The 26,358-nt window shown below is 43.2% G+C and overlaps 1 protein-coding gene and 1 long non-coding RNA gene across 6 annotated transcripts in view; one reads left to right on the forward strand and one right to left on the reverse strand.

Annotated features, from left to right (window-relative positions):
* STON2 (stonin 2) overlaps positions 1 to 26,358 on the reverse strand; it is a 145,608-nt gene that overhangs the window by 60,200 nt on the left and 59,050 nt on the right. For 3 of the 5 annotated variants that reach the window (XM_027066342.2, XM_053224793.1, XM_027066343.2), the window contains 2 exons: positions 24,986 to 25,183; positions 7,845 to 7,925 (listed from right to left, as the gene is read on the reverse strand). In XM_027066342.2, the coding sequence (XP_026922143.1) occupies positions 7,845 to 7,925; positions 24,986 to 25,183 (279 nt within the window). The remainder of the gene's footprint in view (positions 1 to 7,844; positions 7,926 to 24,985; positions 25,184 to 26,358) is intronic. The other 2 variants (XM_027066345.2, XM_027066344.2) reach the window with 1 other exon arrangement.
* Positions 905 to 25,052, forward strand: LOC113601407 (uncharacterized). Its single transcript, XR_003422662.2, has 4 exons — positions 905 to 3,819; positions 4,028 to 4,122; positions 16,023 to 16,301; positions 23,674 to 25,052. It is a non-coding gene; the product is annotated as an uncharacterized LOC113601407 (long non-coding RNA).

Here is a 26,358-nt window from a genome sequence, read left to right on the forward strand (position 1 = left end):
TTGTATCAACTGGGCCTATGACTGACTCTTCAAAGCTATGCAAGTACCAGCAGGCAAGCCTGCTTTACCTGAAAAGCAAGTAGGCAGAAGTCATGGAACTTGTTGGCACTGACACTTTGGAAATGAGCATGCTCTCTGTGGAATCTGGCAGGCGGAAAGGGGCAACAGTGCTGTCCAGGCAGGCGTGGTGGGGACAGCACTCTAGCCTAGGCATCCACCTTTCTATCCTTACTGTATCTCAGGAAGGCTCTATGGTCTAAAGGTGATGCTCCCAAACACTCCGGTAGTCACCTAATCATGCTGAGCCCCAGCAGACCACCCCTCAACAGTTAGAAGTCAATGCAACGGTGTGGTAGGGGACCTGGCACGTAGATGGTACTGGCTTGGTACCCTTTGCAAAACCATTGTCTGGATATCTGTAAACAGAAAATTGTGATGGGGGCCATTCACAAACACTCACTGGGCCCCCTTTGTGTGCCAGGCACTGGGCTGGACACTGGAAAAATGAAGAATGAGCTACAGTCTTCGATAAAGTGATTGGATGGGACGTGGGATCGGAGATGGCTTTTTTCCTTAAAATGTCTTTCCATGTTATAATAATGTTTTACAATAAAATGCTTAAAATTGAAACTCAGATCTAATTTTTTTTAAAAAGATGTGGGAAAAGCGGTCACAGGCAGCTGTTTTGTTATTTATTTATTTCACAAATATATATGTGTATATATTTACAACACTGCTCAATCCTTCAGCAAGGCGATGCTCCAGGCACCTAGGGAGATAGTGCTGCCCTCCAATTTACCCCCACCCACACTGCACGCTAACATGGGGTCAGTAACACATGATTTCACATTTAATTGGTAGCTAATTATTTCAGATGTGCTAGTTTTATTTTCCCGGATTAGCTCCCCCACGGCAGGAATTCTCTCCTTTCACACCATCTGTTAGCACCTACTCAAAAGCCCACCATGCCCCAGGATTAGCTGGCCTTGCAGATGGAACTCTGTGACTGACTTCTACCTTTCCAGAAAACGAGCCATGACAAGCTGCCCCAGTGGTTATGTTAGGGCAAGGGAGGAGGCAGAAGAGACTGTGACTAAGCATCCCGCTCACTTTTAGGATCCGTTTAATCATTTCCTATTGGTTTGCCCTGAAATGGCACCACTGAGAGCATAGGGCAAAACATGCGAGTGGTCTAAGGGATCCACCTATGAGGCACCAGTGCCCAGGAGACAGATGTGAGCATGCATGTACACATGCATGCATGTGCACTGGCATGCGTACAACACCTGCAGCCTAAAGCCAATAAAGGCCTTCTCAGCGACTTTAGAATTTTATTGTCCACTGTGGCTGCCACAGATGCTTGGGATACTTGCTGCAAGCAACAAGGAGAATTGGCCCCACACGTCTCGGAAATGTGGGGCAGGCATATTAAGTGACAGACACTGTGCTAAGTTCTTCACATCTACTCTTTTATTTATTCCATTCAGAGGTGCTACCAGGTCGTCCTGACCCTGTTTCTGTGGTTGGGAAACTGGCCAGAAGGGGCAGAGCCAGGATTGGATCTCGTGCCTTGGTGAGTCTAGCAAAGACTTCCTGCATGACCACAGTTCAACGCTATGGCCATATGTGCTGACAGAACCAGGATCAAGCAAAACTGTTAGTCCCCAGCCTTTTTTTTCTTCCATACCCAAAGCCATTGCTCACCAGTAGAAGCACTGAACTTTGGAGAATCAAATGATTCCACAAGGCTGGCCTCTACACATACCTCCAGCCTTGGACAGAGGAGAAAAAGAGAACCCCACTGTTAACTACCAAAGTAAGTTGAAAAGCTGCATCCTCCCTCCTCTGCATGCTCAGCAGCTAATTGAGGTTAGAGCCATAGAAACCAAACAAAAGGCTCCCAGGAGCCCACACTGCCTAGCCTAACTGCTGCCAGCCACGGTGGGAAGAGAAAAAGGGAGCCCCTCCCTCCTTCATTCCTCAACAGCTTAATGAAGATTTGGCCTGTCATCTTCCCAGGAACAAATTCTGTGGCTATCTGAAAGGGACTGATTTTTATTCTCAAACAACATAGCAGATCCGCCTTTGAAACCAGAGTCAGCAATAAAATGGGTCATAAACATGTATATGAGGTTATAAGACCTGAGAGGTGACTGGATTTCTCCCAGCCCTAAAATTAAACTCCTTAGGAAGTCCCTCAATGTCACCACTGGGGAGGGAAGGAAAGTTGGTGGAGGTCATGGCTTTCACTGTGCCACTAATACAGATGGCACTTTTTAGGCCAGGACCTCCTTGGTCTTGAAGCTACAGGCTTAGCTGCCTGATGCCATGTACCAGCAAATGAGAATACCCAGCTTTCTTTGCAAGTTAGGCATGATTCTGAAAAAAAGCCACATTCACACTCTAAAATGTCCACGATTCTAGCATACAAATGGCAGACTGATGGACTGACCAACTGAATGAATAAATAAGTACCATAAGCAAATACTATCTTTGAATCCAACAAAGAAAACCCAATCATTTTCTTCTTAAAGTTATTTTTTAATCTTCTTTAAATCCCTCTTTCAGGGAGAGAAATTTCCCGGGAAGAAGCTGTCATGATTCAGATATTAGAATATTTTACTATTAATATCTCCAAGAGCCTTGAACTTCTTTGTCGTCTTCGAAGAACTAAGCCGACAAGTTGGCTATTTCTGGGACTGAGCATGTCTAGCTGTTTTCACAAAGGGAAGAAGTTATCACATGAAAACAGATAGATTTTTCCTTTATGGGTTTAAGACATGGTGATCATAATAATTCTAATTATTATTAGTGACTCTAAAAATTATTATGATTTTATTGGACGATATGACATCTATTAAATACATCTACTATATCAAGTGTTTTTCTTTGTGTATTATAGTGTTTTTATTCACCTTCATAAGAACCCTCTAAAACTGTTACTAGATGGGTCTAATTTTGCATATGAAGACACTGATGCTTGGGGCCCCTGGGTGGCTCAGTCGGTTAAGCGGTCTGATTCTTGATTCTGGCTCAGGTCATGATCCCAGGGTGATGAGATGAGCCAGGTCAGGCTCTGTGCTGGCTGTGGAGCCTGCTTAAGATTCTCTCTCACTCTCTGCCCCTCCCCTCCTAAAAATAAATAAAAACAAAGACACTGAAGCTCAGAAAAGTTAAGTGCATTATACAAAGTCAAACTGCTAGTAAGTAGGGAAGCCAGTGTTCAAATTAGGCAGCTAGCCTCCAAAGGACTAGTGGGTAGATGGTAAAGTGATACCTCATCCACTGCAACGGTATATGAACACAGCACGGGTTGCCTCTCTAGGAAGTGCTTCCTTCAAAACAAGAGGTGTTCAGGCAATGACTACCAGAGTGAGAACTTCAGCTGCACTTGGGATTCAGGTCCCTGGTGATACTCAGCTCTGCCAATTCCACTGCATTGCACTACTTAGTATCAACACGCTTTTATTTTCTAGGTTTGGACGGATCCTATAGATAGATTTTTCATCTTTGTCAGAAAGTATGTCATTCAAAGAGCAGAGGATCAGTTTGGGATCCCAGGTGATATCCCAATTCCTATCTAAAGAAAAGGTCTTGGTTTGCACACCTGTTCTGAAACTGCCTCTCTGCCTTCGTCTTGGAAGCGGACGGCAATCTGAGCTTGTCAAAGTTTCTGTTCTAAAGCCAGTCTCTGCAGTGGGAAAGATGCTACACGGCACCTGCAGTGCACATTACTCTCAAGCAAGCTCCAGTCAGAATGGATGTCAAGGTTCAAGCACGGCCATGAGGCTAAAGATAATCCTGATAATAAGAGGCCAGGTAAGACTCCATTAAACCAGCCTTACATAAGTCACCGTGGTGCCTCCAGAGCATTAGTAACTGGCCAAACCAATGCCCATGTCCTCTCTGTTGGAAGTGCTGAATCTAACAAGTACCCATAAAAGAGAAGTGAAATAATATATTTGTTGAAAGATGGCTCATTTTTCCTCCCTGTTTTTTTCCTTCTCTTCATTTACTTAAATATTAGGACACCATTCAAGTCTCACCACCCATTATACAGCTTTCAAAACAAAGGAGTTTGATAATGTGCTGAGTTCATCATCCAGCCATGAATTAATTAAGGTAAGAATCATGACCAAGTTTCTAGAACCTCTAAAATAGTGAAAACAACCACCTTTTATTTTTCTGAGGGCCCACAACTAGAATTCTAGCCCTTAAGCAAGCTCTTCATATCTGTCTCCCTTTCTGCTTCCAGTTCTTTGCCAATGTCTCCAAAATGCCTTTCCTGGGCATCTGGAAGAAAAGGGATCTTCCTTTAGGGATCTGAAGCACGTGGGCTGTTGTTACTTCCACAAGTGAGGCTGGTGCAAGGAAGCCCTGGCAAGTGGAAGGCAGAGATAGAGCAGGGGAAGAGCGGTGAAGAATAAACACGCCAGGAGATTTGGAAACACCCGACAGCAACTGGTGTGCCACCACGGGGAGCCAGGCTGCTCTCCTGAATAAAGATGTACTGCCCCTTCAAGCCATCTCACTTATAAAATTAATAAGTACTGGGGCGCCTGCATGGCTCAGTTGGTTAAACGTCTTGATTTCAGCTCAGGTCATGATCCCAGGATCGTGGGATCTAGCCCTGCATCTGCCTCTGTGATGAGCATGGAGCCTGCTTAACGTTCGCTCTTTCTCTCCCTCTGCCCCTCTCTTCCACTCACGTGCACACACACACTCTATCTCTAAAATAAAAAAAAATTAAAATAAGTACTAGGGATGTAATGTATAACATGATGAGCATAGTTAACACCACTGTAGGATATACAGAAAAGTTACTAAGAGAGTAGATCCTAAGATTCTCATCATAAAGAGAAAATTTTTTAATTTTCTTCTTTTATACGAGAAGATGGATATTAGCTGAACTTATTGTAGTAGGCATTTCACAACATATGTATATCAAATCATTCCATGGTACACCTTAAACTTATACAGTGATGTAAGTCAGCTACTTTTTTCAATAAAACTGGAAAGAATGACTTCCTTCCCAAAAGACTGGCTGCCAATTTTAACTACAAGAGTCAGCACTAAAAATGTGACCCTTTCCCTGTATGAAGACTGACAAGAGATACTCTCCAAGAACCAGCTCTCCGTGGTAATGGAAAGGAAAGGAAATAGGAAGAAAGAACTGAGAGAAAGAAAAGAAGAAAGTAGGGAACAAGAGATCTTAGTACAAACCCTAATCATGATGCTCTCAAAACTGACCAAGTATGTCTTCCCCACCCTAACATTCCTGCTGTTTCCATCTAACAAGATGTTCAGGGACGGTCTGGAGAGACAGATGAAACAGAAGAAGATGCTGGTTGAAGAAAAGCCACTGTTTCACCTCTCAAGACCTGTTCTTTCCTTTGGTTCCATGGACACAGCTGGACTGTCAGTCCTGTGGCTACATGAAAAATCCTGCATCTACAAGGGAGATACAGGATAGAATGGAGGGAGGGGAAAAAGATCTAAATTAGAGGGAGACCAGGATTTCAAACCACAGCTGTGCATTCCACAAGCTTCATAAATAATATTCTTGGATTTACTATGGAGTCAGTCCTGCCAAAATTTACACTACAACTTGAAACCTAATTGAGGAAGGTCTTTCAAAAAAATGTCAACATGAGGGGCACCTGGGTGGCTTGGTCGGTTGAGCGTCTGACTTCGGCTCAGGTCATGATCTCACAGTCCGTGAGTTCGAGCCCCGCGTTGGGCTCTGTGCTGACAGCTCAGAGCCTGGAGCCTGTTTCAGATTCTGTGTCTCCCTCTCTCTCTGCCCCTCCCCTGTTCATGCTCTGTCTGTCTCTCTCTGTCTCAAAAATAAATAAAAAAAAAATTTTTTTTTAATGTCAACATGAGAAAAGGCAACATTGAAAAAACTGTTTTGTTAAGAGTAAGAATTAATGAAGCATATTTAGGGGAGAGAGAATTTAGTGATGTGGGAGAGAGACAAATACACAATATGCAATGGGGTGGTGCTTGAAGGAGCTAGGTTCTTGATCAGGCAAAAGGATCAAATCAAAACTTTGGTTTTTAGCAGAGCTTAGCAGCATAGAGACTGTGAATATCTGGTAGGAGTCACCCAGGACTGACAACTGTCCAAGGGTATGGTGGCAGGTCAGGGTTCTCTGACTGAGAACTCTAAGGCTACTCGTAGAGTATTGAAGAAAAAAACTGCCCTTGGGGTCCAGCCAGGGTTGGAAAGCAAGTGAAACCAGGAAATCACCCAAGAAGTTCCAGCTGAAAATGAGATCCGAAGCTTGGCATGTCATAGAACAGCTGAGAGGACAAGTTCCAGTAATAGCTGACATCTATATAATGTTCCTGGTTTATAAGGTAACTTGACATTGCCTACTTCACCTTATTTCTCAACAAATCCTGTGAGGTAGTCAGGTAGAGTGGGTATCACTATCGCTGTGTTCCCGATGAAGACATGGAGACTTGGAGAGGTGAGGTGATTTGCCAAAGTCTTATCGCTGCTAAGCTGGAGAGCAAGCCCTCCAAATGCTCATTTCACTACACCAGGACCTCAGAGTACTGGAAATATCATTAAAGGAAAGATAGACTTAAGAGGACATAAGTCAAGGGCCAACATCAGCAGTGTGATGTGCATGAACTGGGCAGACAGTGGTAGAAGTGGGGCACTGGAGGTTCACCTAAAAGTGTGGAATGATGGCAGGTCAACAGTGGCACCGAAAGTAATTTAGGGGAGTGGGCATTACACTAGTCCTCCCAAGGTTTGAGAAATTAAGGCCACTGAGAGAGCAGGGGAAGCCAGACTCCTTCAGGACAAGGAATTATGAGGAACACACTATACAGGCAGAGAAGGCCGGAATATTTCCTCACCAGCAGCTAGGGTTCAACAGCTACAAGACGGCTTGGGGTAGAGTGAGTGTATGCATTAGTGAGTGAATAAATGAATGGAAGCCAAAGGAGCAGGGCAGAGGGTTCTGACCTCCAATAGGTTCTGACCTCCAATACATGATCAGCCAACAGCACGGCTGAGCAAGATTTCAGGCCAAGAGGTGGTAGGGTTCCATCAGTGACAGGAAAGGAGGTAGAAGAGGTCATGGAATCTTCCCAAGATTCTAACTAGAATATTAGTGTGAGGATGTGAGAACTTCTGTGAGCTTCAACTGAGACAGCATACGTCAAAGTAGCTGATGGTGCCTGGCAAATGGTAGGTACTCAATAAACTTTGGCCAAAGCTGCAATTGAGTCACGTGGACCTTGGGGAGTTTTCTCCTCACTGTTGACTTGTCTCTCAGTGAAATGTTTACTGATACTATTCTAGGCAATGTGTTTGAGGTGATCTAATAAGGAATCAGACATTGACATTGCTCTTACCCCCAGGGCACATCTGATAGAGACTACAGTATAATCGGGTGGCGAATATTCACTTGGTCAGCAAATAATTATCAAGCATCCGCTATGTGCCAGGCACTGGTGATACATCAGCAACATCACAAAGTCTCTGCACACACAGAGTTTATGTGGGCACGACAATCAGAAACAGGCAAATATCCTCAGATGGGGTTAAGTGCAATGGAGAAACACAAGCAGGTAAGGAGACAGTAAATTGGGTGCAGGTGACTCTGTGTTAGATGGGGTGATCCAAGGAGGTGGTAAACGAGCCGAGACCTGAATGGAATAAGAGAGCAAGATATGTGAAATTATTGAAGAACAGCCTTGCAGACAGAGGGAACAGCAAGGGAAAGAGCCTAGAGGCACAGAACACCAAGTGTTCAGTCTGGGATGAATATGATAAACAAGAAGTTGGTAGGGACACAGTGGAGCTACTGAGAAGTGACTCCTACCTTGGGGTGTTGGTGCATCTCTGGGGCGCATGACAAGGAATCCAAGGTGGCTTCCCAGAGGAGTAGGCACTTGGGCTGGACCTTAATAGAGAAACACCATTTGTACTCGTGGCAAAGGAACACTGCAAAGTCCAAAGGGAGGAAAGCAAGAGGTGTATGTGTGGAGAACAAAAAAGTTTGGTTTGGATGGAGAGCACATTTGATAGAGGGAAATGGTTAAAAATCATACTGGAAAGGTAAGACAAGGCCAGAATTGAGGGAAGAGGGAGTGGGCAAGAAATGGCAGAAGGTAAGGAGACATGTAATTTTTGAACATGTACTATCCACTAGGCATGGGGATAGGTACTTTGTAATATTTCACTTAATTTTTATTTATTTCAATATATTTCTTAGTAAATACTTCCTGATACACATTGTCAGCCTCATGTTATAGGTGAGAAACAGGCTATGGAAGGTTACACCTGAGTGTGACTTGTGGATGTTGAGGTAAGGAGGTCAAAGTTTGGGCAGGGGAAATCACGGAAGGTTTGTAAACACAGGAGGGACATGGGCAGCACCATGCCACCCTGGGATGAAACAGGCTGCGACTCCAGGACCAGGGGACAAGCAAATGACAGTTCAGATCTCAGACTATCAAATTCTGGGATTAGTGGTCTTATTTCTCTTGTATTCCCAAGGCCACAGGGCACAACACTAGGTCTACATTAGGTTGTCAGATCTTGATTAATAATCTACCTGACCTGAAGTTCATAAACAAGAAAAGCACAGCACCTGTTCAATGTACTCCTCCTTGTCTTGTGAGTGAGGTTATGTGTGAGACACCGGGGCTGTTCTTTCTGACAAGTCAAAAAGGAATGACTTACAGGTCCTTTGACACTGAAAAGTTGCATTTGTTTGTTTTAAATAAAACAGATTGTAACACACCAATACAATGGAACACTACTCATCAATAGAAAACAATGAATTACTGATACATGCAACATGGATGAGTCTCCAAATAATTATGCTGAGTGAAAGAACCCAAATTAGAGAGGCTACTGTATAATTCCATTTCTATAAATTCTTGAAAGTGCAAACAAATCTGCATAAGCAGAGAGTGGGTACCTGGGGCGGGAGGTGGGGGGACAGTGAGAAAGGGAGGGTTACAAATGGACACGAGGAACTACTGGGTGTTCCTCAGATATGCTCATTATCCTCATTGTGGTGATGACTTCACAGATGTATATGTGTGTCAAAGCACATCATGCTGTACATTATAAATATTCATAATATAGTCTATGTCTATTACACTTCAGTAAAGCTGGGGAAAAATATAATGGTGTAGAGCTTAAACAGGGGCCCTGTAATCGTATGAATCTCTGTAACTTTTGTGGCATAGACTTCTCATGTTCGTAAATATTGGTGTTCTCTGCTTTCTGGCCACATACTTAGGCCACATTTTCCAGCCTCTCTGGCTATAAGGCGTGGCTAGGCCCTGAGTTCTGCCAATACGATGTTCTCCTTCCCCTCCCACCCACTACCTGACTGGAGGAGACTCTGAGGACACATCGTAGCTTGGGTCCCTGCACTCTGGAGCATGGAACCCTGTCCCCACCCTGCATTCACAGTGGTATGAATGAGAAATAAACTTGGAACCATATAGAAACACTGAAATCTTGGACTTGTTAGAGTGGTTAGTCTCCTAGACAAGGACGTTATATAAATAATAATTAATAGTTAGCAATATAATATACAGTCTATTAAACCTATAAAGTATAATGTAAAGTGTATCATTAGTATAATGTGTCATATAGTACATATTAATAAATTAATCAGTGTATTGAATATTCCTAATACCAACATTAATATTGGTAGCAGAACAGAGAGCAAACCATTGAAACTTAATAGGCCTTAGTTTCCTCCTCTGTGAAAAGGAAGGTTTTTCTGCTTATCTCACAGGCTATAATAAATAATAAATAAAATTATGTATGTGAAAGCTTTTTGAAAATAAGCGTACCTTTCACCTACAATATAATTACTGTAACTGCTATTATGAATATCTCTATTTGATTTCCTGAGGCCTAGTTTATGGTTTTACTTCCAGTGAGGTCCAGGTGACTTTTCTTTGTTCCAAGCCAGAAAGACCTCACCCTTAGCTCTAGTAAGTGCCTCGTACTTGATATGATATGAGAAGATAGAATCTGAAGACCATTCTTTTTGGTACAAGACGGGAGACACATGGGTAGATATATTCAAATGTAAATTCATAGATAATGGATACATTTAAAAAAAATAAAAATACTATCCACTATTCTTTTTTTTGTTGTTGTTAAAAAATTTTTTTCAAGTGTTTGTTTATTTTGAGAGAGACAGAGACAGTGCCAGTTGGGGGGGGCGGGGAGAGAGAGGAAGAGAGAGAATCCCAAGCAGGCCCTATTGTCAGCACAGAGCCTGACATGGAGCTTGAACCCATGAAACTGCGAGATCATGACCTGCGCTGAAACCAAGAGGCAGATGCTTAATCGACTGAGCTGCGCAGGCACTCCCACTACCCACTATTCTTCATATTAGGGGCTTCATTTGTATTTTCTCATTTTATGAGTTTCCCCCCAAAATCTGAACCTGAATTTGATTTCTGGAAGGTCACAAGGGAAGTGACAAAAGACAGATGTATCGATAATTGAAACCATCACTACTGGAAAAAGGACCTGAAATGTCACTGAATGCTAACAATTCACCAGCAGCAACAGAGGGATCACAGCAGTATGGGGCCTGTACGCGCCCACTCAAGAACTCCAGTCAACTCTTGGGATTTGTTTCAGACTCTCCTGGGTAGTGCTACCATGCACATAACAACAAAAAGTTGTGCCAATATCATATTTGAAGTGGGTAAAGTAGGACAACTTCAACGAATGTCACCTCTTCATTTTGGAATTAGTGACCTTAATCTAAACGATGCCACAGTTAACAGATAAGCCCAGAATCTCAATGGCTTATTACAAGATTTACATCTCACATCTGTCAAGAATCTGCCACGGCTCTGTCGCACATCATTCCAAGGCCCAGGCCGGAAGAGCGGCCCCTGTCTAGACCATCAGACTCACCCCCAAGCATTGGTGGGCACTGCCCTAAGGATTCAGATGCTGGCTAACATAGGTCTCAGTATTTAAAAGTACAGACCAAGCTAAAACCTGTTAAATGAAGTATATCCTATCCTCCTCGATGAGTATGTGTTCATAACAAACCAGAAGGCCAAGATGGAATGGCAGCTTGTTAGATCCCTTGGGGCTCCACACAGAAACATCACTGTGTAGGAGGAAGTGGCCCCGCCTGAGGCTTGCCCCCTTCCTTCTCCTCCAGCCCAGCCCACCCCAGCCTGCACTGGGGAGGCTCCCCCTGGCCCCACACTCAAGGTCCATTCTCAGCCCGTCGGCCTGGGGCTGCACACACCAGCAGTGTGGGCTGTGCCTGGCTGCACAAGTCCAGGACGAAGCCAGGGAGCAGGCCCGTGGCTGTGTAGGAAGAGGGTCCTGGAGTCCTGGGTACAGGGACTGTGCTCTGGAAGATGGGAAGTGAGGACCAGTGAAGCCAGAGGAACACCAAAACAGGGTCCAAGCCAGGGTCTGCCTGAGGGTGACATGTGGGGGCTCTGACAAAGGGAAAAGGAGTGGTGTTGGAAGCACACGGAACTCTGTGCCTGAAGTATCACGTCCACCTGCATTTCACCGGCCAAGCCTGATGTCAATGGGGCAGGAATAGAATATCATTCTGCAGGAGTGTATATGGGTGGGTGGGTGGGGGGGGGTGCTACATCAGAGAGAAGGATGGTGAATATTTTCACCAGGAATAGCATCTTCTTTCCTTAGACACCAGTACTGGGATGTTTAAGGAAGGAGGGGGAAAATATTCAGGAGTTTGAAAATAAACATTAACAGCTCACAACTGGTTGATCTCTAAATGCAGTGAAATGGCAAAGTGCCTTGCAAATAGCAAACACTCAGTGAAAAGGGGGGAACTGGACTGAAATATGCCAAAGTGGAAAATGCCCCCACAATCCCAGCATCCTCTGCAGGAAAAGGACAATTACTTGGCAAAGGGAAAACAGTAAGTCTCCCGGGATACATTCTGGCTCAAACTAATAACGTGTTGCTTGAGGCAACCAATTTGTACAAAACAAGCCAATCCTGAAGTCGGGGGTGGTGGGGCGGAGGGGGGTAGGGTGAGCAGGCGGGGCATGCAAGTAAACCCGGCAGCTGCTCCCGAACCCCCCCCTCCCCCCCCCACGCTGTCCTCCCTCCCACCGCTTCTCAGGAAAGCTTTTCCTCCGGATCTCACTTCTGCAGAAAAAAGGCAGACACGAGTAGTTTCACAGGCATGTTGAGTGAGCCCACCCTTCAGCCAATGAGATCTGAGAGAATAAAAGAAACTGCCTTTCTGTAAAGGTGGTTTATAAAAACTAGCCAGACATAAAATAGAACATATTTGGGGCTTGATTTAGCTGTTTTTCTACAACTTTAAGAAATTTTCTTACCACCGACTGGATGCTAGCTCTTAAATAGGAGGAATTCTAAAAACTACATTATATTGCCATCATCATAATGGCAACTCCTTACCATATTCCAGGAACTTTATGGACCTGGTTTCATTTAACCCTCAGAACAAGCTTGCAAGGTCAGTATTACCATTATTATTTCCATTCCGCAGCTGAGACACTAAAAGTCAGTGTGATTAAATAATTTGCTGACGGGCCACCTGGGTGGCTCAGTTGGTTGGGTGGCCGACTATAGCTCAGGTCATAATCTCTCGGTCTATGAGTTCAAGCCCTGCGTCGGGCTCTGTCCTGAGTGCTCAGAACCTGGAGCCTGCTTCCGATTCTATGTCTCCCTCTCTCTCTGCCCCTTCCCTGCTTGCTCTCAGTGTCTGTCTGTCTCTCTCTCTCTCTCAAAAATAATAAACAATAAAAAAATTTAAAAAGAAAATAATTTGCTGAATATCACAGAGCAGGAGAGTAGCGGAGATGGTGTTTGGTCTATCAAACCCAGAGAACGACAGCTTTCCATTACACTGTAACTACCTCCTGCCAAGAATAAACAACTAGCATTACATCAGTGAAAACTTAAAGACAAGTACATGACTGCAGTATCTGAAATACTAGCCACCCCTTTCTAAAGCAAAGAGGCCAGCACTCTATACTTTCCCCCAACAAATAAGCCTGCCCCAAACAGACACATCTATCATATAAAAACTTTCAAAATAGCTTCTGTAACATATTTAATTTTCTAAATTCATTTTTCATTTTTTATTTTTTCTGATTTTTACAGTGACCTAGGAATATTATACATAATTCAGATTTGCAGAAATATAGTAAGGAAAGTCCCTGAGATAATCAATATTATCAGTTTGGGATATATCTTGCCAAACTTTTTTCTATATACTTAGATACACACACACACACACACACACACACACACACGCGCACACACACACAGACGGATACAGCAAAAGTATATATAGGCCAACATAGCAAAATGATTATACATTCTATCCTCTAATCTTTTTCTTTTTTTTTTAATGTTTATTTATTTTGAGAGAGAGAAGTGGGGAGGGGCAGAGAGAAAGGGAGACAGAGAATCCCAAGCAGGCTCCAAGTTGTCAGCACAGAGTCCGATGTAGGGCTTGAACTCACAAACCATGAGATCACTACCTGAGCCAAAACCAAGAGTCGCGCCACCCAGGCACCCCTTTAACCTCTCTTTTTCAATTAACAATATAATTGGATCACTTTCCCTGACTGCATAGCATTCCATTTTACTTGATTACTTGGTTGGATATTTGGGTTTTGTTTGCTTTTACTAATATAAACAGTGCTGCATGGCATACTCAGGTACATGTCTAGTTATTTTCTAGGGACAAAATAATAGTTACAGAGTGTGACATTTAAATTAATACTAAGGGTTAGAAAGGTCTTTCCACACTCCAGGCATGCAAAGTCACAATTCTCCACTCCCAACACAAGAATGCTTTCAATCATTTACACTTTACCAAGCTAACAGATATTCTTGTTTAATCTGTACAACTGAATAGGGATTAATCAGCTCTTTATATCACTTCTTTGCATTTCTTCTTTTATGAACGAACATATTTACTTTTGAACTAGCATGTAAGCCAACGAGTCTAGCAGGACCCACCAAGCCATTCTGTAGATAAGCAGGTGAAAAGGCTGAGCGAGGGATTTATTAAGCATAAGCAATTCCTTTCCCCTTAGTATAGCTGTGGGAAGTAGGCTCTAAGTGGAGCATCAGATGCAGATTCCAGTTTCTATAGCAAGTCACACTGCTAATAATGGTTCCAGAAAGACTATAGATGACGAGTGTATAGTGTCAATCTGCATATCTTGGGCAGGGAAGGGAGAAGACTTTTAAGTTGTGTTTGCATCATGTTATGGGCTGAACTGTGTGTCCCCAAATTCATACGTTGAAATGTTAACCCCCTAGTACCTCAGCATGTGGTTGTATTTGGAGATAGGGTCTTTAAAGAGATTGTTAAATTAAAGTGAGGTCTCAAGGGTGGGCCCTAATCCAGTATGACCATCCTTGTAAGAAGAAGAGATCAGGACACAGACACACCTAGAGACAATACCATTTGAAGACACAGGGCAGAGACTTCAGAAGAAACCAACTCTACTAATGTCTTGATCTCAGACTTATGGCCTTCAGAATTATGAGGAAATAAATTTTTGTGGTTTAAGCCATTCAGCCTATGGCCGCCCTAGTAAACAAATACAATTAGCACTCCACATAAGTTGTCCATTTCACAGTAAAAGAGCTGATGAACACCCTTGGTGCTTCCACTTTGAAGGGCTAACATGTTGTTGACATTTATAACCCTGTGTCTAGCACTTCTCTCTGTTTCTAGATGAACTGTAAGATGGTGACATGAATTTGTTCTTGAGGCTCATGGAAGATGTGACTCCTGCCAAAGACAGCTGCCCTTTTAGAGGAAATAGCATAATCCATTTCCTCACTTGATCCATAATCTATTTCCTCACTTAAGCTGAGAATTCATTCTCTCCCTTGAAAGAAGCATGAAAAGTTAACTCCCATTTCTGAAGAAAGCCTATGTTAATGAAACATTAATAAAGAGCCTTTCTAAGCTCTGAGGACTTTGCAAATGGAAGGAAGAGATGCCACTGTGGTAAAGTCAGGTAAGGTGAGAACAGATCTGTTAGGAAAAAAGCACTTTAGCACATCTTCAATAAGATGGCCTGCCACTCACTGCAAAAGAGCCCTCAAAGAGAATTACAAAGACCCAGACCTTGTCCCACCTAGACTTCAGCACCAGCAAAAGAAATGTGTGATCTAAAATACATTAGCTTGGGGGTCAAGAGACTTTCCATGGCCATGTCTCATCAAGGTGCCAAAATTATTAAGAAAAAAAACAAAAAAAAACCCAACATGATTCTTTGTATCTGAGGGGCTTTTAACTTGTTCATGAGTGAACTGAACCCTCAAGAAAGAGGATCCATTGCTTATTTCCGGGGGGAAAAAAGAAGATAAAACGTTTAGAGAGGACTGAAATGAAGAAAGCCAGTTGTGCCTGGCCAAAAATCTCTTAGGGTTTTAAATGATTCAAAGGGTGGGTAAGGGACAAGGAATTATAAGGCTTGACTCTGCTGCTAATACTTAGTCCTTGGCTTTTCCCCCCCATAAAATGAAGAAATTCTACTAAGTGATCTCTTAAATTTCCTCTAACTTTAAAGGTCTATGATAGTTAAAGGATCCAAACCAATCATTATGATCCCAGACAAAATACGAAGCCGTCTATTTCCAGAAGCTTCTGGGCTAATGACAACACTTGAGAGGGCATGGCATACTAGCACTGTGGTTTGAGCTTTTTACGTCCACTGATATTTTGTTGAGTTTGAGTGAACATTTTATTACCTGAAAAAAGCACAGCTCATGATTCTTTTTGGAGCCTGACTTTGCTGGGTACTGAGTGCTTTGCACAAGAGCCTCAGTGAGCAAGCCCTAATCTCATTTACACCAGTGATATTATACCACTCACCCGGGGAGCTACTTAAAGTGGAATATAACATCTTAAATGGGTGAATCTGATGACATACATTTAAAATATTCCATAAAATAATTAAAAATTATGACCAGATAAACTCATTTCTATTTTTCCAAATTCTCTTTCTAGATGAATATACTTGCGACCAAGGTACCTGGAAGCAAATTTTTCTTTATTCTGAGGTGGGAGGCAAGGATGTAACATTGATGCAATCTGGCAACAAGAGATGTGACTAAAAACATCCACTGGACACCTCATTAGTTCCAGACACTGTACTGGAGACCAGACTGTTGGAACAATCCACGTAGGAAAATATCGGTGTTGCTGCCCTCAAGGACCTGAGTATCGTCGGGAAATGAATGAACCACTCAAAGACCTCTCCTGCCAAAAATAGAAGAGCTGGAACAGGTACTATGGCCTAGAGTAAAGCTGGGGAGAGAACTTTCTCAGGGTAGCTCACTCAGGAATGCCCCATCTTTAGGAACATACACGGCACAAAGTAAGGATTCTGCATGAGAAAACTTCTTTTGAATTTTGTCTTAAACAATCAGTAAGACTTTGTCATATGGGGGGAAAAAAAGGAGTTACTCAGGGTAAAAAGCAGGAGTAAGTAGAGGAATAGAAATGGAACATTTTGGGGCACCTGGGTGGCTCAGTTGGTTAATTGTCTGACTTCAGCTCAGGTCATGATCTCATGGTTCGTGGGTTCGAGCCCCATGTCAGGCTCTGTGCTGACAGCTCAAAGGGTGGAGCCTGCTTCAGATTCTGTGTCTCCCTCTTTCTCTGTCCTCTCTCTCAAAATAAATAAATAAATAAATATAAATAAACATTAAAAAAAAGAAATGGAACATTTTGAAGCATAATGAGAGAAACAGTATGATTGGGGTTCGATCCATTCTAAATACTAAATGTCTTTTGAATCTGTTCAGTTTCCTCTAATCTAATCCAGTCCCCTAGACCAGACCACCATATACGCCACCCAGATTACTGCAGTATGTTAGCACTACCAGTAATATAACCAATAACTACCATGATTCCCAAGGAGCAATGAGATGAGTGATCCTTTGAGATATCTGTCACAATGATAATGTGATATGGAAACACCTGTGATTTCTGTTGATGATTAAGTGGGAGGTACTTCTAGTACCACTGGGGTTTGTTGCCTGCATCCATAATTGAGGGAAATGCTCATTGTACTAACTTCCCTATAGGTGAGAGACAATAAATACCTATCCTCCAAATTCATGGCCCCTCTGGATTCTAAGTGGTCACAAATACCCAGTATTGATCACCTATTTATAACTGAAAGAACAGAACATCTTAAACTCTGCCTTCTGGGACTGGGTACAGAGAAGTGGTCCTTCCAGTGAGCTTAGCCACAAGAGGGATACAGCTGCAGAGTGTTGACAAGCCTCAGTGTCAATCTCAATTTTGTCACTTAACTAATGTGTGGCTCTGGGCATTTGTGTCCTCATCTATAAAAGGAAAATCATAAGACTGAAAAGAACACCACAGAAGATAATCAATAAAAGGCATTTCAGCTGTCACTTCCTCTTTAGGATTGATGCATTAGCAATTCTACAAACGACTTGTAGAATTTGATTGGAGACCACGTTTGTTTTTTTAATTTTTTTAAATGTCTATTTATTTTTGAAAGACAGACACAGAGTACAAGCAGCGGAGGAACAGAGAAAGAGGGAGACACAGAATCTGAAGCAGGCTCCAAGCTCTGAGCTGTCAGTATAGAGCCCAACGCAGGGCTGGAAACTCACAGACCACAAGATCATGATCTGAGCCCAAGTTGGACCCCCAACTGACTGAGCCACCCAGGTGCCCCAGGAGGCCACAGTTTTTAAGTTAAGTGGTCCCACAATATCTAGTTTAGATTCTCTGTTTGGAACACAGCATCTTAAACTCTGCCACTCTTTCTCAGATTTTGCTCCACACATTTGGTTTAATAGCCACAATAACCTATTTCACTAGCACAGAAAAGCCTTCCCCAACTCGCCATCTTTGCACTGTGGTGACTAAATAGGGAAGAGACTGCACAAAGTATAAGACAGGTGAGATTCTGAGACACCCAACTTAGAGAGTACCCCCCACCATACCCACACACAACCATGTACATTAATTTTTAAAAAAACATTTAAAAGGTTACAGCAATCCCCCAAAACAGAACAGGAAAAACAAAATGAATGGAGACCACCGGAGAGCTGCCCAACATTTTTTGAAGACAGGGGAAAGAGGCGTCCTTCCACACGAGCTGCTCCTACACGTCCTCTTAATTCCTTCCCATCATGAAGCTACAGTTCAATTGGCGAACACACTTAGGCATAGGTAAATGGAGAGCAGGTCTGGGGAGAAGGGTCTCACAGACCCATATGAGAATAATTGATTTCTTCCACAAAGATCTGCCGTATAATTTCAATGTGCCAGGCAGCATGCTGAAAATGTAAAATGAGGAACGTGGCGTGGTTCCTGCTTCCAAGAGGGCCTCAGTTGAGTGGGACCCCCAAACAAGTCATTGCTGTCCAATAAGATGAGCTCATAAGGGACATTTGCACTTACCTCCCGGGGAACGCATAGGAGGCAGCAACAGCTGTGCAAAAGGGTCTCTATAACCGCTTCCCACAACCCACTGCGTTCATAAACACTGGCCTCTCATGGCACCAGGCAGGTGAGCCCACAAGACAGAGTTGGGTTGAATTCCAGCACTACCTTTTTGAGTTGTATTGGTTCAGCCAAACCATTTAATCTCTTTAGCAATTGTTTCTGCATCCATAAAATGAGGGATCAATATCTATTTTTAAGATTGTGAAAATTAGAGATTGTGTGTGTGTGTGTTTAGCACATTCCTGGCACATAATCCATATTCCATAAATAGAAACTATTTTTAAAATTATGTATGAAAATCCTTTTAATGGCAAAGAATCTGTTTGCAGATTATTACATATAACTTACCTATTTCTGTAGTCATAACAACTGGCAAATACCAGTTTTACTCAATAAACATTTGTGTTTCTGAGAAAACTTTGGAACCTCTCTGGAGAAACTTTCAAAGAAACCAGTCATTAGAGGTGTTTTTGCCTGTTTGTTTGTTTGTTTGTTTTAAGCACTGACTGAAATCCAAAATGCACAACTTAATAGGGACAAGAGTATCAAGGATCCTGGGGCAACCTAAAAACAGAAATGTGGCCAAATTTAGATACATTAATGAAAGAGAAAAATGATGTAATTTGTTTCTTAAAAACTGTTCTACTGTTCTTTAATTTTGAGGAAGAGACTATTGTTCAGGAAGAATATGAATATTGATGAAATTCGTAGCTAGGCAAAATAATTTAAAAAACAAATTAATTCATTTTTGTCTTCGAGGAAAATATATTCAAGGCAAAAAAAAAATGAAATATGAACGTGTCTTGAGAACAATAAGAATCCCCCTGTTACCCCACCATGCATGATGATAATTACTGTTTCCCGGGAATCTGGACTCCCCCCAATTCCGGTCTACTGCTCTACCAGCTGCAGCAGGAGTAGGACAAAACCGACAACAGAGAAACATATCACATCTTGTAAGGAGTCACGCACCCCTGATGATTCTCTCCCACCATCCTTAACTAACAACAACCAGAGAAACATTCTGAGCATCTAAAAAGTTCTTGTCACAAAAATTGAGATCTTAAGTCCATAGCTTTCTACCCAGCATAAACACTTATTTCTGAGAAAAAGAGTCAAGAATCCCTGGAGATATTCTACTGCTCTGGCAGAATTCCACTGCGATCAGTTAAATGCAATGAATCAAGAACATATGGTCTACATTTGTTTTAAAACCCATGAGGGTTTAACACAAAGTCTGGCAAAATGTAGTCCTGGGTCTGTTGAATCTAGAATTGAAAAAAAAAATGGCCAAGAGGTGTAGCAGAGCATGAGACACAGCAGGGCTAACTTTGTAGATCCAGGGAAATTCATCAAAATATTTTTTTCCGGTTTCTCTGGTTTCCCAACACTTTAGCAATGGCATGAACTTCCAAGTCAAATTTGCCAATTTATATTATGTACGGGTTTTACTGACCAGGTAGTCAGTATGGGCTAATGGAAGGCTAAATGTATTTTTATATGTACATAAATACATGTGTATATGTATGTATACAAAAATATATATATAAAGTATACCTATATACACACATACATACACTTGCAGAACTTCTCAAAGTCTTTCATAACCTAATACTTGCTAGGACTCTCCAACAAAGAGGGCACAGCATGATCTAACATACTGGCCCCCGGCATCTTGGCTTTTCTTGAACTGCTGCATGGAACACACTTGAGGGAAATGCTGGACTCCTAAACCCAAATGGGACACGGATGTCTGGGAGGCAGATGACCCTCCCCACCTGCAATCTCCGTTCATTCAAGGACCCACTCAACTGACAATCATTAAACACCTGCTGTGTGCTCTATCCAGTCTTGACATTCCTCAGTTGGCATATATGCCTGAGCATTCTAATCCTACACTTAAACTCTGCACTTACCTGATAGGTAAAAGAAAATCAGAATGGAAGCCCACCACCTAAACAACAGCTTGTGCTACTGCAAACATTTCTGTGTTTTCTCTTTCCTGGTTGCAATGGACTTCCAAGGCAGAAGGCTTATTTTTATTCCCTCGACACTCTTCCTGTTTATCATCCCATGTAAAATTAGTGGCATTACAGAGCTCTGCTGACTGGCGAAGATGACAGGGCGTGCCTGTTATCTAGGAAAAGGGGGCCCCCTCGGGAAGTAGGGGGTGAGAGAGGAAACAAGTGTTAATAAAGCTCTTGCCTGTTCTCAGCTCTCCCGTCATTTGCTCTGGAGAGCTGCATCCCCGAACAAATATCAGCATACCCTGTGATGTAACCAAGGTGAGGGGATTTGTTTGCCTTCCTCCTCCTAATTACCCCCTTGGTGAGAAAATGAGAAGAAAGTGTAGGCTGATCACAGAGTCTCTCCCTCCACAATTGTGCTGGGAGTCAGGATTGCCCTGCAGGGCTGCCGGATCCCTGCAGAAGTCCTGCCACAGAAGACAGGGAGGAGTCTGCGGCTTGCTGCAGCCCAGCATGGAGCAGTGGGGCCAAGGGACACAGGCTGGACCCGGGCCCCCATAACCCCCTGCACACATAAGATGAATCACAGAGTTTCACACTCACACAGCATGCTGCCAGGGAAAGCCCGGGCCAGCTAGGCTGAGGGGTCTCCTGATGGAGGCTGCAATTCTTCACCCTCTACCTCCCTCTGCAGTGCTAAAAGGCATGGGGCAGGGGAGGCAGATAAATACCTCAAGTCTCCCCAAGGCAGTTCCTCCCAAGGACCCTCAAGGCCTCGGTACAGAAACTAACCACACTGAACTTCCCACAGCACCTGTCTGCATGCACCCATGGCTCACTTCGGAGGACTGCAAAACCCTCCTCAGGTCTCATCCCACCACGTACACAGTTTACCGTCCTCTTTAGGGCAGTAAAGGAGTAGGCAGAAATTATCCTTATTTCCCATATCAGAGGGAAATGAGGCACAGAGCTATGGAATCAGGATTTTATTTTGTGAATTCCTACTGCACTTTGCACCGTACGAAGCACCTTCACACACACCCTGTTGCCCAGCCTGGACACGGACCCTCTGCCCCACTTCCCAGATGAGGAAAGACAGCTCCGGGGAGAGGGCTGTGCCCAGAAATATGGACAGATGAGGATCTGCTCCATGGCCTCACGATGATTTCGTTTATCCTGACCAAACGATCCAGCCTCCAAGTAGAGCCTTCCAAGAGTTGCCCACTGACACAGCCCTGGTGCCAGGCAGTGGGCAGGTAGTCAGTACAGAATAATAATCAGCACAGATCTCTTGGAAGCTCTCAATAGCTCAAATGAAAGCATTTATAACTTCTCTACAACTGAAGTAGAAAGATAAATGTCACAGGGTTAGAAATATTTGGTCACTCTCCTAAACCTTGTATTTACTTATCCAGGAAGAGTTAAAGGCTTTTCAAAGCCAGACCTCTAACATGACTACACAAGTCAGGATGTTCAGAGGCTCATGGAGGTCTTATATCTGGGGCTGTATCCAGAGGCGGTCCACACAGCCTAGGCCGCTCACCACCCTGCCTTTCATTTTTCCAGGGCCCAAAGGGACACTGCTTGCCACTTTTGGGCCTAGAAGAATAGGTGGGTGAAGAGGGAAAGGAGGTGGCTCTACCCTACACAGATGGAGGCATTCCTCTGGGCCAACCTGGACCCTTGGCTGATTACTAAAGAATGAGGAGATTTCTTTTCAAAGTGGAGTGTCCAGAAACGTGTTTACATAACACCACACTGTGGGCACATAGCAGTTATCTATCAGGACTCATATCTGTTAAGGGAACATGAAGTGTTTCCTCAGACTCCACCTACTATACACCTTATTTAAAAACCTTTTGATTCTATTTACGTTAAACATAAACCCACGGTAAAATATGTTATACATTCATACGCATCCTCTACCCTATCTGTATAGAAGGTCTGGAGGGTAACTTAGCAAAATGATAAACATGATGACTCTGGGGCACCACTAGGTTTGAGAACCATGGGGAAAGGCTTTGGAACTTTGGTTGAAATCCAGGCACATCCATTTCTTAGTAGTACTGTCTCAGACAAGCATCTTAACCTCCCAGACTCAGGGTCAACCAGGAAATGGGGAGAAAGATTCCTCCCTCGCAGGACTGTTGTAAAGGCCAGAGATGATACACATCATGTACTGGCACACAGCACATGCTGTGTGCTGGCTATGATTATGATTGCTTCTGTAAAAAAGGATGGTTGCCAAAAGGCCACACCTCTAGCCTCCTGTAACTACAGAAACTATCTCGTGCTGAAGGAGAGATGTAGGAGCATCGCTCATCATTCTACAGCCCTAGTTTTGCCTTCGCTTCTCCAGAGTGACCCTGGACTCCAGGCCACTGAATTCCTGGTGGAGATGAAAGTGTGTTGGCTATTCTCCACATGCTTCACCCGCACCATCACCCCAAATCCACTCTCCCACCCTTCTCCACAGCTCTATGCCCTGGTGGCTGATCTCTGTGGGTTGCCTCACCAGGGCCCTGTGCCCTTTGACTTCCAGCTGGGATCTGCCAGTGGGAAGCATGAGCACAAGATCTGGGCATTTACTCCCCCCTACTCCCCACTTCACCAAATCTCTGGCAGTGGCTCTGTCCTTCATACAGCCACAGCACCTGTTGGCCAGCCCCTCTTCCCATGATTCTAGCTCTTGCTGCCTCTGTAAGAGTCGTTTCATTAAACCCTCTTCAAATAAAACCTTTTTGAGGATACCATCTGCCACCTGCCAGGACCCTGATCAAAACAATGAGAGAAGAGGTTTTCTCAGTGGGAACTGTAATACTGTTAGCATGGCTTCAGAAAAGGGAGATACTGAAAACAATTATACGCTTTGGAGAAAGATTAATAATGTCCAGTTCCGACTAGAACTCTGATTTTCATCACTAGAACCTGTAGGAATTAAAGCAATTTTCATCTAAGCAGAGAGGCCACTGAAAAAAACCAACCTGAGCCTAGAGTTCCTGACTTTCACACTGTGACGGGCCCTCTTCCACCTCTCTGAAACAGTAAGAACCCTGGGGCGAGAGAGGGGAAAACAACCAGATCCTTGCTGATCACTTATTCTGTGGCCAGCATCATATAAGTTGCTGTATATAAACTGTCTCACTTGGAGCTATTAACAACTTGGTAAGGTAAGTACTACTATTATCTCCATTTTCCAGGTGAGGGAACTGAATCAAAAAGACATTAAGGATCTTGCCCAAAGTCACACAGCTGGTACATGGAAGAATGAGGATCTGAGCAGTCTAACCCCAGAGTCTGAGTACTCCTGACCAATGTATTTGTTCTATGTGTCCTCTATGGGAAGGCTGGTGGTTGAGGGCGAGGAGGCGAAGGAAGGGGTGAGTACAGCCTCTTTTCCTAATTGCCTTGGCTTCTGATGGTGCCTTCCCAACATGAAACTTTCCCCACAGTGGAGATGGGCTTGTCGCAGTTCAGCCACTGACCGTGATCCTCAGCCATAGAGATTAAACAGAACGGAGAGGGTGTAAAAACAAAATGCTATAAAGAACTGGGGCTCGTGAAGACAGACTATGATAAACTAGGATTCTCTGCAATACTATCAAATACCAAACCAAATCCTGTCTGAACCCTTTAGTCTGCAAGAAATCTCTCTCTCCATGTGTAGAATCCTCCAATAACATATAGCATAAGGACGAATGCTACCCAAATTTGAAAAATGATCCAGAGACAAATTCCTAAACAATGTTTTTGAGAAAAACAAAATTATTGGATACACCTGGCAAATTTATCCACAGAGAAATTATTAGTAACTTTATTACTTTCAAAGGAAAATAATCCCTTGGGCCAAATAAACAAAACACCAAGAATGCACTACATCTATCCAATGCCATTCTAAACCTAACCCAGATACAGTGCTTATTAATAGGCCCTTATTTCACCTGCTAAGCCAGGCAGCATCCTTCCTACACCTCTTAGAAATTTAATAAATGAGAGCACAGGATGTTACAGACTGATGTATATAGCTCAATTCAAGCACAAAAGAAAAAATATAACTGCAAAATGATTTGTGGTCTGGACACAGTGGCTGAGTCCTGACTCATTCCACTTGACATAACATTTGCTTTTTCTCTGCTCAAATCTACCTTCCTCTTGCTGAAAACGAAAGATGCATGGGTGGCTGGGTGAAAGATTCAGCCTTGTGCATACTATGTATAGTTCAGTCATCCAAGGAGAAAATAAATTGACAAGGAACAGTACTTGTACCGAATAGTAGAAAATAACACATTAAGATATATTGTCAAATGGTTTCCCAATATTAACATCCTGCCAACTCATCAGCCAATCTGTGTACATGTTTTTTCCCAATGCAATTTTGAACCACTCTATCCTAGCTTTTTGACTGTAGGACTACTACATCTGAACTCATTCTGCAAACAAAGCTGCAGAGATTTTAGGAGTGGCAACAGGTCACCAAAAGTGATCTTCAAAGCCCTGTGGGCTCCATCTTACCAGTCGAGTCAGTCTGAGAAGCCCTGCTACTCATCTGTTCCTCCGCATTGATAAGCTGCAGGTCGGTGTATGAGGGATCAAAACTAGGACTACTGGTGTCTTCAGAATGTGTGGTCCAGCTGCTCTCAGAGGTCACAGGGCATCTCCTCAAGGAGTCGAAGGAAGGGCACGTCCAGCAGGGCATGGTCAATGGTATGGCTGGGGACAGACCAAAAACCAAAAGCAGACAATATAAATTGGTTGTGCTCGTTGATCTTTAGTGCTTGTCTTACCTTGATGGTGCTCAGGTCCTACGAAATCTCAACAGCCATACAAGGGAAGGAAATGATGGAAATATCACTTATGACGGGGCAAAATAACTGACTGAACCCCCACATTGTAAGTCCGTATCAAAACCAGTACCACAAATAAGGGCTCTCATGACTCTCAAATCAAAGAAAATCTCACTAAAGAAAAGTAGTGATTTTCGGCTCTACTTTTATTTCTAAACTTAGATTTGTTTCATTCAAACGAAAACTTCATGAACCCATTTTTAGTGGTATGCCAACTCCCCAAAATATACTGCAGAATTACAGCTAGGTTAGGTTAATGGCTAAGAGAAGATAGGTGAATATATATGTACTCGCATAGGAAGGTGATATGCCTCTGGAGTCTCACTGTAACTGGAGATTCTGCAGACAGTTACATATACAAATTGAGATTTCCTGGGGCTGCTGATCTGCAATACAATGAACAAACTTCAAGGGAGGAATGCACAGGGCTTGACTTTATCTCCTGAACGCTGAGCAGCAAACTCAGCCTTTCAAAACCACTTTGGAAAGTTTCTTTTTTTAAAATGAAGTTTTCTAACGTTTATTTGTCTTCAGTTAATTGCCTACCACATGGTTTCTCCATGGAATTGCATGAGAATCTTACTGCAAATTAATTGATAAGTACTAAAAACAAGTGCTGAAAGCAGTGTGGACAGGGAAGGAAAAACAAAAGAGAAAGAACTAGCATTTCTTGAGTACTCATGAAATGTCAGACACTTATACAAATGTTACTTCACTTCACTATCAATCCTGAGAGACAGGCACTGGTCTCATCTGACACAAGGGGAAACCACCTCAAAAGAGGTTAAAGAGCTCGTTCAAGAAGGGTCAGTTCTCCTATGGGTGTCTGGGTGGCTCAGTTGGTTGAGCGTCTAACTCTTGCTCTCTGCTCAGGCCATGACCTCATGGTTTGTGGGTTCAGACCATGCGTGGAGTTCTGCGCTGGCAGCTCGAAGCCTGTTGGGATTCTCTCTCCCTCTTTCTCTCTCTCTCCCTCTGCCCTTGCCCTGCGCACATGCATGTGCTCTTTCTCTCAAAATTAATAAACTACAATAAAAATTT

The sequence above is a fragment of the Acinonyx jubatus genome, chromosome B3 (genome assembly GCF_027475565.1).
Source record: "Acinonyx jubatus isolate Ajub_Pintada_27869175 chromosome B3, VMU_Ajub_asm_v1.0, whole genome shotgun sequence".
NCBI lineage: Eukaryota > Metazoa > Chordata > Mammalia > Carnivora > Felidae > Acinonyx > Acinonyx jubatus.